Below are 12,436 nucleotides of genomic sequence, written 5' to 3' on the forward strand. Positions count from 1 at the left end.
TTCTCTAGAAACAAGACTAGTATATGGCACACTATTTTATTGATTTAGAAACTAGAGAGAAAATGATAAAGTTCAGCGAGATAAAGAACAAAGAGGGCACAATAATCAAAGTGGGTTACAACTAACAAATTGGCATCCAATTCTAGGAAGTCTGGAGATGAAGCTAAAACATAACAACTACAAAATACTGCTCTTTGTAACAATAATAATCAATCAATCTAAAAGACAATAACACCCAAAAATCTGCAAGCGAACACAAAATTAAAAATTAGGAAAACACTCCCAATTAAATCAATTAAAACAAAACTAACTAATATATGAAGACCACTACCATCTAATAAGTAGACACAATTTGTATTATTCATCATAAATATTTTTTTATCCAAAATGCAATTAGACCAACTCACAATTTCTATCCTTTAATTTTTGGTTATACGTGCTTTATTCTTATTGCATTTTCCCAATACTAATACTACTTTTATCAAAGCCACTCCCCAGTACAATTTCACATTTTGAAATTTTAAATTGGCATTCATTGGTATTGTTGTCAAAGTTGATAAAATTGGAATAAACCATTACAGTAATCTCCACTCATTCATATATAAAAATAACATTAATCCTGATCAAAAGATGGAGAAAATTTGCAAAACTAACCATCCAAATTCCTATTAAAGTAACCATCCAACAAATATCAACCAATATTCAATGATGGTCAGCCATTATACGTCACGTTACATGTACATGGTCCACACGAAAAAAGACAAAAAATATTCAAAATTAACTCATATATAAACACGATCCCAAACTTTTCCGACCTTTTCCGCGCTAAAATAAAATCATGAAGAAATTCAACAACATAAACTAAATACAAAAATGGCTCCTACTGCTATACCACCATGGCTAATCACGTATTTCATCAACAAAATCTATCACTAATCAAACATGCAACCGCAATTACTAATCAGAAACTGAACAACCTCACCCACTTATCTTGGATGGTTAGGATTCTTCCGGTCAAGATGTTCGATGTCTTTCCGGTGACCCGTTCAGTAGCAGGCGGTATTTCTTGAAGGTCGGTTGCTTCTTTGCTCAGAGACAACGGGGCCCGGTCGCGGAATACTCGGAAGATGTTTAGTTCGGCGGTGAGATCTCCCACGCCGCTGTTCTGATCGACGACTTCTCGCCCGGTAGGTGGGTTGCAGCGAATGCAGGTTGTTCAGCGACAACGCCGTGCTAGTGGGCAACGAACAGGTCACTTGCTCGCCTGTGACCTTCCTTGCTTGCAGGTTGCGGGGCTCAGGGTTCTAATGCTCTTACGGGTCTCTGCAAGGAATTAGGAGGGTTTGAATAGTGGGAGGAGAAACGGCGAATGGGGATATGGGAAAACAATCAGCGAAACTAAAGGGATTGGGGATATGGAAAAACAATCAGCGAAATAAAGGGGATTGGAGATTTGGGGGAAAATTGTAAATAGTAAAAATATGGTAGTATGTTAAAGTAAACAACCATAATAGGATTGGGATTAATTTTCTGCTTTAGTATTAATTTGGGCCTAATAAAGAGCCCATTGTAGCTATTGTATACAAATTTCATTGTTTCCCTAGCGGGATCCTAAATGAATACATGCACAATCATGAGCATTGTGGTAGATTAATTTATACTATCTTCATGTTTTTGAAAATTTAGGGTATGCTTCTGTAGTATCAGTGGATGAATCAATTGACAACAGACATGACTATTCTATTTTACAACCTCATGATGGTAGTGTTACGTGGTAAGACCCTCCTTTTGAAAACGATTTTAATATACAAAAGGTTTATTAAACGCAACTTTAATAATGCAATTTCCTCAAACTAACTACCATCAAGTTGTTCTCACTCCTAAATATTACCGGTACATTAAATTTGGATACACAACTGACCAGTGACATACCATGAAAATCCACAGGTGGGAGATTTGCTAATAATGTTTAAGTTTTTTCATTAATTAACAAAACTGATTGTTTACGTAATATAACAGAAATTATTGGCAGTTTTATAAATTTTTTACAAATTCAATCTACAATTTTTTGGTACACTTTTGTGTTTTGACAATTAAGATTCTCTTGGGATTTTGCAGGAAGCAAAAACATGGTTGAAAGAAAAGACCACAAATGAGAAATTATGTGCCGCAGTCTACTAATGACAATGTTGGTATGTACAAAATTATTATTACAAGATACATTAGTAATTTTTAAATATTTATATCATTGTTAAACTTACATATGTTTCTACCTATTTGACCGCGACAAACTTTTTAAAAACCATTATTTTGGTTGAATATAACAGAATATTGGAACATGGGATATGTAGTGCATGAGTGTGAATACTGCTATACTCTTTTTTGGTATGGCGAAAGGAAAGAAAAGCATTACAATACAAATGAACCTACGTACACACTATGCTGCAGAGGTGGACAAGTGGAGATTCCTCAACTACAAGAAGCTCCTAAGGTGCTATACAATTTGTTATATGGGAATGATGCCAGGAGCAAACATTTTTGGGAGAATATTAGAACATACAATAGCATGTTTTAATTCACATCTTTGGGTGCCAAAATTGATAGAGGTAAAAGTTCATCCAGAGGACCACCAACATTTATCTTATGTGGTGAGAATTATCACTTGATGGGGAGCTTTCCACCAGACGGATGTATGGCAAAATTTGCTCAACTATATGTAATCGACACCAAAAATGAGATCCAAAATCGGATGTTTGTAATCGGGTATGTAATGAATTTTTATATATCTTAACATATATTTCATGAAATGGTAAAAGACATAATGGATAGCGTATTTATCTTTTATGGTAAAATTTTGAATTTTTCAAGTGTGTTTTACTGTTTAGTGCGGAAGAAAACAAGACAATTCAAGAAGAAGTTGTGAATGACTTCAAGATGATGCTAGACCAACACAATGTATTGGTAAAGGCATTCCGTAATGTGAAACAGTCAATAGCAGCAGAACCCACTTCAAAGGTCAAGCTTAGGCTTTTGGGAAAAAGAGGAAAAGATGGTAGGAGGTATAACTTGCCATCCACAAATGAGGTGGCAGCATTGATCGTGGGTGACTTTGATATTAACCGTACAGATAGGGATATTATTGTAGAGACCCAAACTGGAAGGTTACAACGTATAAATCAACTAAATCCATCATACTTGGGATTGCAATATCCCTTATTGTTTTCATATGGAGAAGATGAATACAAAGAAGACATACCTCTAAACAAGAAGAAGGGCAACTGTGAAAAAGGACGGCAAGAAGTGACAATGAAGGACTTTTTTGCTTATAGAATTCAAGAAAGATTGGCTGATGCTTCCCCATTATTGTACTCAAGGAGAATTTTTCAACAGTTCTTGGTAGATGCCTACTCAATGATTGAGTCGTTTAGACTAACATACATTCGTCTCGACCAAGAGAAATTTAGATGTGAGATGTACAAGGGTATTAAGGAAGCTGTTTTGACGGGAAAAACAAAACCCTCATCAGTAGGGAAACGGATTATATTGCCTTCATCATTTACCGGAGGACCAAGATATATGATATAGAACTATTAAGATGCAATGGCAATTTGTAGAGTAGTTGGATATCCAGATCTTTTCCTAACATTTACATGTAATCCTAAATGGCCAGAACTGGAAGACTTTCTTAAAAATAGAGAATTAAATGCAGAGGATCGTCTAGACATGGTGTGCAGAGCTTTTAAGCTTAAATTAGATCATCTAATAAAGGACATAAGGACAAATAAGATATTTGGAAGAGTGGTTGCAGGTACATTTTAATATGTTACAAACTTCTATCAGTATGATTTGTTACATATCCGGACTTTGAGGTATTAGCTAAAAAGATTAAATGGTGGAATATGTAATTACTAAAAAAGGATAATCCAAAATTATAACTATTAGTTTGTTTAAAGAGATGTAATTGCATCGGAAAAAAAATACATGAAAAACAACTATATAATATGTTTGGTCAATAAAAATATCATTTATAATATCAGAAAATGAGAAATTACATGTGTGGAAGCAAACTGTTTGTATAGGTAATTTAGTACGAATAGAAACTATAAGTACTCAAGTGCAGTTTTTCATGATGAAATATTTAGTGAGTAGCTGTAATAATTTAATTTTAGCAACTAATTATGTGATTCAATTTTGATAGTTGTATACACAATCGAATTTCAAAAGCGTGGATTGCCTCACGCACACATTCTCATATTCCTGCACCGTGATGACAAATATCCCACTAGAGAAGACATAGATCGAATTATCACTGCTGAGATTCCAGACAAGCAAAGAGACCCGCTCTATTATGAAGCTGTTGAAAAACACATGATGCATGGGCTATGTGGGAGTGCTAAGAGAGAGTCTCCATGCATGGAGAATGGCAAATGTATTCGTCATTTTTCTAAAAGATTTGTGGACAATACAACAGTTGATGATGATGGATATCCAATTTATAGACACAAAGATGATGGAAGGACAATAAAAAAATCTGGTGTTAATTTGGACAGTCGTTATGTGGTTCCACACAATAGGACGCTATTATTAAAATATAGAGCCCACATAAATGTTGAATGGTGCAACCAGTCTAGATCAATCAAGTATTTATTCAAGTATGTTAATAAAGGTCATGATCGTGTAACTGCCTCATTTTATAAGAGTGCCACAGCTGACACTAAAAGCGATGATTGTGATGAAGTTAGCATGTATTACGATTGTCGATACATATCACCATGTGAAGCAGTTTGGAGAATCTTTGGGTATAACATGCACTATAGAGACCCTTCTGTTATAAGGTTGGGTTTTCACCTGCCCGACGAGCAACCGGTGGTTTTTAAAGACGATGAATGTTTAGACGAGGTTGCTAGGAAAGCATCAGTTAAGGAGTCGATGTTTTTAGGATGGTTTGAAGCTAACAAAACTAACCCAGAAGCACGCTGCCTAACATACGTGGAATTCCCATCAAAGTTTGTTTGGAAGCCAGATACCAGGAAGTGGTTTCCGCGAAAATCACATTCAGTCATAGGAAGGATTTTCTTTGTTCCACCAGGATCAGGGGAAATTTATTACCTAAGGCTACTCCTAAATTTTGTAAAGGGTCCTACTTGCTATGAAGACATTAGAACTATCGATGGTATCGTCTATTCATCATTTAGAGATGCATCTTATGCAATGGGATTGTTAGATGATGATAAAGAATACATTGATGCAATCAAAGAAGCAAGCCACTGGGGTTCAGGAGAGTACTTAAGGAAGCTTTTTGTAATACTTTTGTCATCCAATTCAATGGAGAGACCAGAAAATGTATGAGAAAATACATGAAAATTGCAAGGTGATGACATACGTCATAAGCAACGAAGAATGCTTGACAATCAAGGTATTTTAATTCTCAAAAAATTAGAATTGTTTCAGACGTTTTATATTGTCTAATTGAGAATTTATGCGTGGACCATACATACAATTATATAATTAGTAAGCTACAACATGACTATGAAATAAATACATAATTTGTTCGTATATATTATAATATTATAACACGATGCTTTTTGCAATTGTTCAAAGCATTTTAATTCTTCAATGCATTTTAATTTGTTTAAGGTTTTAGTTTGGGTTGTTTATGGGCTATATCTTGGGGTTTAAGACTTTATGCATGGACTATTGACACAATTATTTGGTTATTAAACTACAACAAGACTAGAAATAAAGACATAGGCCGTTTCTATATATCATAAAACAATTAAAGAATTTAAGTATGGTAATTGTATATCACACTTATTTAATATATATCTAAATACTAACTACATATATTGAAGTACTAAATTCTATATTATGCTTATAGATAATATATTTAAGCATGAACTATGGATAATCAATAAGAGATCAACAAAAGAATTAAATAGATTGATTATGAGATAATTAGTAAGAAACTTACAAGATTATTAAAGGTTGTAGTCCGGTATAAATTTCTGTGTAGAGCAAGCTTATACCACTCCAAGTCATTTCAGTTTATGGCAATTTTATTACTCATAGTAAGAAAGTGTCGTGCTGTTGTTTGACGGATATTGCAACACCCTTGAAAATAATAGAAAGAATTTATATACCATTATATTGTTGAAGAAAAATAGTAGCTTTGCAATGTTCATAAATATATAGATGAATAACTTAAACTACTGCAATATAGTTAACATGTAAATATTAACAAATCTTCTATAAAATCTTTCAGTCATGACTGTTACAGGGTTAGGATATCACTATCATGCGCAAAATAAAACTACTTTAAGAACAATTTAAATTGTTAATATAACATGTAGTCGAGATAGTTACAAAGTGCTAAATTCAGAACCTTATGATACATATACCATGACTAATTTGTAAAATCGTATTCTTTAAAATCAAAGGACAACAAAAAGAACAAAACAACATTCTTAAATGTGTAGATATTTCAAACTACATATTAAATCTATGTTGTCATTTGTGTTTTATATAAATTAATTTGAGACTAATCTACATAATATTTTATATAAATACTTTACTTTTCCAACAGAGCTACAACTAACAGAACAGGAGCTGAAGAATTTAACTTTGATAGAGGTTGAGAGCATATTGAAGTCATACAACAAGAGTTTGCGAGATTACCCCACTATGCCTTACCCAAACACTGATACATCGTTCCAGCAGTTGATGTGCAGTGGTTTGAACTCTCTAATATGTGATGAGCTTAGATACAACAGACGCAAATTAGCAGGAGAACATGCTGCTTACTTACAACAATTAACTGATGAACAGAGGGTAGTCTACAAGTCAATAATGGAAGCTATGAATAGTGGGAGAGATGGAGTTTTTTTCCTGTATGGATACGGTAGTACTAGAAAGACTTTTGTTTGGAAGACACTTGCTTCTGCAGTTAGGTCCAAAGGACAAATTGCTTTGGCAGTTGCATCAAGTGGTATCGCATCGTTATTACTACCAGGTGGAAGGACAGCACACTCCCGTTTTGCTATCCCACTAAACTTGGATGAGTTCTCCACGTGCAACATCAAACAGGGTAGTACTTTGGCTGAGTTGATAACAAAGGCTAAGATTATTATATGGGATGAAGCTCCTATGGTAAACAGACTCTGTATTGAGGCACTTGATAGAACAATGCGTGACATACTGAGGTTCAAGAATACAAACAGTGAGAACCAACTGTTTGGCGGGAAGACGGTTGTCTTTGGAGGAGACATTAGACAGATTTTACCCGTCATACCGAAAGGCAGCAGGCAAGATATTGTTAATGCAACAATTAATTCATCATAAATTTGGGATAGTTGCAAATTGCTTACACTCACAAGAAACATGCAACTCCAAGCAGACAAGACATCTGAAGAATCAAAGGAGATAAAACAATTTTGTGAATGGATATTGTCAATTGGTGATGGAAAATGTGAAACACCAAATGATGGAGTTGACAAAGTTAAAATCCCAGATGATATTCTTATTAGTGTGTGGGATGATCCTATAGTAGCCATCTGTGAAGCAACATATCCTGATTTATTTGGGGGTGCAAGTTGTGTTTCCCACCTACAACAACGAGCAATGTTAGCACCCACGCTACAAGCTGTTGACGAGATTAATAATTACATGATGAGTCTCAACCCTGCTGAGGCGTATACTTACTACAGTTCTGACACTGCATGTCAAGCAGAGTGCAGTAATGACATCATGGCATCCATTCATACTCCAGAATTCTTAAACACTATAAGATGTTCGGGCGTCCCTAATCATGAGTTAAAGGTGAAAGTAGGTACACCTATCATGCTACTAAGGAACATTGATCACTCTGCTGGCTTATGTAATGGAACACGTTTGGTAATATCAAAGTTGGGAAAATACATCATTGAAGCACAGAGCTTAACAGGAACAAATTGTGGCCAAAAAGTTTATATCCCAAGAATGACACTTAGTCCATCAGACCATAGGATACCATTTAAGTTTCAGCGGAGACAATTTCCTATAATGGTATCATATGCTATGACTATTAACAAGAGTCAAGGACAATCATTATCAAATGTGGGTCTCATTCTAAAGAAGTCAGTGTTCACACATGGCCAACTATATGTTGCAGTGTCAAGAGTTACAAATAGGAAAGGTCTGAAGATTTTGATTTGCAACAATGAAGATAACCAAGAGACAGACAATATAGTTTTTAAGGAGGTGTTTAGAAATGTTGGTTAATGTACGATGAGTTAAGGAGGTCGAATTCTTGCAAAGAGATTCAATGATAGGTTTGACTCAACGTTTGGATGCCTAAGAATGCATGATGCATTGATGAAGGTTAGTTACAGTGTAATTTTGTATCTGACAACTGATTTTGGTGAGACTTTAATTCATATGTAGCCTTTAATTTTTCTATTTATTTAAATGTAGTTCGGTATTAATCTGAATGTTGGTTAATGATGTAATAACTGTGGAATTATATCTTTCTTTGACATAGGTATGTATTGGCAGTTTGATTGGTAGTCAGAATTCGTGGACAATGGCTTTAGTTCAGTTATGTTTTAAAAAAAGGATCTTTCACATCAGGAGTATTTGATGAGACTATAATACATGAAAAGATTCCTATCTTTTATATATGTGTGAGTAAGACCCTTATATTCTCTTAAACTGTGACAGAATTTTATTTACTAATGAATTTAGTTAAAATTATGTGTTTTATTTTATAATACAATGGAGGTCGTAATAAACTAGCATTGCTTACATTAATCATTTTAGAAATTAATAACCGAAAAAATGGTGAATGAAAATTGTTCAGCCATGCATTCCAACTTAGATCCTTAACTCTGGAAAGCTTTCAACACAAATTATAGAGGACTCAACATGTACCTTCTCTTCCCAAATATGGTGCAGTAAATGCTCTATGAAGGGTTTATACATGATAAGAGATACTTATCAAGCCAAAGTACGTCAAAGGTCTATATATACAACACAGATAAATCACATTTTTAAACATTATTTTCAATCTCACCACCAACAAATTATGTTGTAAAATTACCAAATCATGAGCTAAAGAAAACATTTAAGTTCGTTGGCATATACAGATGAGTTTTTTCTTAACAGCCTATCAATAATAGGTTCTATGAGTAGTACTCACTGAGTATTGTTGTATTTTGGTTTCCAAAGCGCATGCAATTAACACCCCGGGGACTGCTTCATAACCTGCGTTTGCACTAAAGACACATTATTTTTGTTCAGCTAAAGTTAAAACCAAAAAGTTAAGCAGAAAATAAAAAGCAATATCCTTTTGGATTTATTTTGCAAATAACAGGACCGGCATCATAGAAAGTACATTGAAATTTCAAGAGTATAATTGACGGTGAATTTAATAATTTAGTAATTAGATATTTCAAATTAGATTTTTTTCCCTTTTGCTTAGCAAATCTCTAGATTGAATACCAATGCTAGCCAGTAAGAAACTATTTAATTTACCTATCATGGTAATCTTTCTCTATCAAGTTACGCAAGTCAAGAATTGCAACAATAAAATATAGCAAATTATTTTGATAAATGCCTATCAACCGACAGTCTTTCCACACCATTTACAAAATTTCCAGAAAGTAGATTGAGAGCAATGCAGATTACCTAAAAGGGGGAAATTGCTTAGCAATTAACAAAGAAATAATCTACAGTCCTTCATATTTAACAATTTGATGACAGCCAATAAGGTTATCATTATACAACATTAATTTTATAAAGATCTCAAGTTACCAAAGTTTTTGGAAGAAAGGATACAGAGAAGATATAAATAAAATACATCAGAGAAAACCATAAAATTACCGTAATAGCAATAAAAAGGCATTTAGTGAGAAGAATGGAACCTTCTTCGCCACCAATTTAAAAACCAAGCTTCCTTATTGTGTTGCCAAATGGAGTACTAGACCTGCAATTCAAACTGATAAAATAATTACAGGTTACTAAACAAATAATTGTAAAAATAGTCCACGCATAAAGTCCTAAACACCAAGATCTAGCCCATAAACCACCCAATCTAAATCGTAAAACAAATTAAAATGCATTTGATACTGATAGCTTTGTACAAAAAACATTTTCTTAGCTATTACTAATGATTCAATTTAGACAATACATGAAAACGGAAATGGATAAAAAAGCAGAGTACTGTGAGTTGTTGAATCTGAATTCTCATGTAAATGACATCTCCAGATAAATCACAAATGATGGATGATTCAAAGACAGCGTTCTCTTCCCAAACATGGTGTAATAATATCTCTATCCTAGAATACATGAACTTAACATACTTAGCACTTCAACTAAATTTATAAAGGGTTTATATATGAAAAGCAACACTTATCAAAAGTTAGATTTGTAATGACAAAAAATTTTAGCTACAAAAAAAAATTTAACGTGTAAGATGCCTTTGAATGTGCTAATGTATGTGGAACATATAAACAATACAAATTAAGAGGCTTGGGTTCCGATCCACTCACCTATCTGATCTGATCAGATCAACAAGACTAATGTATATTGAAAATCGATATTGTGTATAACACCAAGATTTCCACAAACAAGTTAGGATCGAGGAAAACGATTGATTAGCAACGGGATCCAATTTGATCTGGGTGTAGCTTGGCGGGTTATACTCAATCTGGAGTGTGTGACTATGAATCTAAACAAAGGAATAAGCTGAGCACTAGGCCACATAATGTTTCTCTCAACCACAGAAGTCTCACTGATCAGCTTTTGAGTATCATCGCTAGCGTGCCACTATTTCGAAGAAAGCATGAAGTAGAAGAAGTGATTCAATGGCTGCTATCTATTAGAAAGCATTAGAAATAGAGGTTTGATTCCTCCAAACAAGTATAACGGTTGAATCGGTAGGTGGGAATTTATTATTAGTTAAATGATGCATAGGAATTGGTGATTTTTGAAAAGTTTGAGATGGCATCCACCATACACTAGACCAATTGTCATCATATGGGACATTAAAATACTATTATATTTTAAATGCATCTTCAAAAATCACCACCTTTAAATTTTAAGTTTTTTAAAATAAATTTGGCTTCAGGAGGTAAAAAAATAACTCTTCATAATTTTTGTTACATTATTCTTTTTGTTTTATTTTTTTTATATCTTATTAGCATTTTGGTTACATATAATTATGATATTTTGGAAATTGAAAAGACTTGAAATATAAGACTGGACTTTTTGGGCACAATCTGATAGGACCAGTTAAATTTGGGGGAATATACATTTATCCAAATATTTGTTATCACAGTATGTTAATAAATAAATCAATAAGTTGAAGAAATGAATGTAGTTGAGAACCCACACGAAACAAGTAATGCTTCATATATCATATATTTAATAAAGTGTTATGGAATACGTACAAATACAATGCCAATCGCTTAAAGCATCCAAGCGAAGCGCGGGTCCCCCCTAGTATATATATATATATATCTACTACTTGTATAATTGGCGTGGCTCATTAAGCCAGGTGTCGGTCTCACGTTATTTTGAAATAAAATAATGAAGAGTTTCTCACTCTCTCTCTCTCTCTCTCTCTCTCTCTCTCTCTCTCTCTCTCTCTCTCTCTCTCTCTCTCTCTCTCTCTCTCTCTCTCTCTCTCTCTCTCTCTCTCTCTCTCTCTCTCTCTCTCTCTCTCTCTCTCTCTCCATTCCATTCCCCTTTTACCATTCTCACTCTCAGGCACACATCACATCCAAACCCCAAACCCAACCCGCAACATTCTAGGGTTTGTGTTTGCGGTTCCATAATGTCTTAGAACGGGAAGCTCATGCCCAATCTCGACCAGCACAGCACCAAGCTCATCAACCTTCGTCGAGGAAATCCTTATCACCGCTGCACACGTCACCTTCTACGAGCTCAACATTGACCTCTCCCAATGGGTTTGTTCCTTTATAATCTCCTTCCTTTCATCGATTCCATTCTCTATCTCTCTCTCTAATGCTTTCTCTCTCTTCTTTCTGCAATTACTATTTGCAGAGCCGCAAGGAGGAGGAAAACGAGGAAGAGGAAGAAGACGACGAGTATGGGCAGAGAGTAGTTACTAGGAAGCACAGAGGCGCCGTCTTTGAGAGCGGATTCGAGGAGAACCGTTACCATGAGAATGAGAATGAGAATGAAGATGAGGAAGTTGATGAAGCTAGGAGTCCAAGGTATATATATTTACACATTCTAGATAGATATCTGCTAATTGCATTTAACAATATTCTGAGTGGATAGTTTTCAATTTCATGGTTTCATGTGTTTGTTCTGAGGCTAACCCTCTAAATTATCGAAAATATCACTCACAGCTTTCTCATTGCGATGCTAAAATGTTGAAAAACAATTGCATAGTCATGGAGAAGCAAAATACTATTGACTACAGGACCATGACTAA

At 34.4% G+C, this 12,436-nt stretch overlaps 3 protein-coding genes and 1 long non-coding RNA gene across 5 annotated transcripts; 3 read left to right on the plus strand and 1 right to left on the minus strand.

Moving 5' to 3' along the window:
• The first annotated feature begins 3,600 nt into the window (after positions 1–3,600).
• LOC107478344 (uncharacterized) lies at positions 3,601–5,349 on the plus strand. The gene is made up of 2 exons (XM_016098487.1): positions 3,601–3,808; positions 4,199–5,349. Exons 1-2 carry the CDS (start codon positions 3,601–3,603, stop codon positions 5,347–5,349), a joined length of 1,359 nt encoding a protein of 452 aa, XP_015953973.1.
• Positions 5,350–6,681: 1,332 nt separating this feature from the next.
• Positions 6,682–7,338, plus strand: LOC127745475 (uncharacterized). Its single transcript, XM_052258215.1, has one exon. It carries the CDS (start codon positions 6,682–6,684, stop codon positions 7,336–7,338), a length of 657 nt encoding a protein of 218 aa, XP_052114175.1.
• Positions 7,339–7,377: 39 nt separating this feature from the next.
• On the plus strand, positions 7,378–8,256 carry LOC107478343 (uncharacterized). The gene has a single exon (XM_016098486.2). The coding sequence runs from the start codon at positions 7,378–7,380 to the stop codon at positions 8,254–8,256; it is 879 nt and encodes a 292-aa protein (XP_015953972.2).
• Positions 8,257–9,169: 913 nt separating this feature from the next.
• On the minus strand, positions 9,170–10,873 carry LOC127745617 (uncharacterized). 2 transcript variants are annotated; one of them, XR_008006736.1, is made up of 3 exons: positions 10,524–10,873; positions 9,897–9,970; positions 9,170–9,237 (listed from the first exon to the last, which is right to left on the minus strand). It is a non-coding gene; the product is annotated as an uncharacterized LOC127745617 (long non-coding RNA). The 2 variants fall into 2 exon arrangements; XR_008006737.1 differs by having other exon boundaries at positions 9,189–9,237; positions 9,897–9,958.
• Positions 10,874–12,436: the final 1,563 nt, after the last annotated feature.

This window comes from Arachis duranensis, chromosome 3 (genome assembly GCF_000817695.3).
Source record: "Arachis duranensis cultivar V14167 chromosome 3, aradu.V14167.gnm2.J7QH, whole genome shotgun sequence".
NCBI classification, from domain to species: Eukaryota; Viridiplantae; Streptophyta; class Magnoliopsida; order Fabales; family Fabaceae; genus Arachis; species Arachis duranensis.

What these genes read in the sequence shown, in the direction of transcription:
- LOC107478343 (XM_016098486.2), top strand. Translation starts at nt 7,378, where the DNA reads ATGCAACTCCAAGCAGACAAGACATCTGAAGAATCAAAGGAGATAAAA.
- LOC127745475 (XM_052258215.1), top strand. Translation starts at nt 6,682, where the DNA reads ATGCCTTACCCAAACACTGATACATCGTTCCAGCAGTTGATGTGCAGT.
- LOC107478344 (XM_016098487.1), top strand. Translation starts at nt 3,601, where the DNA reads ATGGCAATTTGTAGAGTAGTTGGATATCCAGATCTTTTCCTAACATTT. An exon ending in ATTTGGAAGAGTGGTTGCAG is followed by an intron (nt 3,809 to 4,198) that starts GTACATTTTAAT and finishes CAATTTTGATAG; the next exon opens with TTGTATACACAATCGAATTT.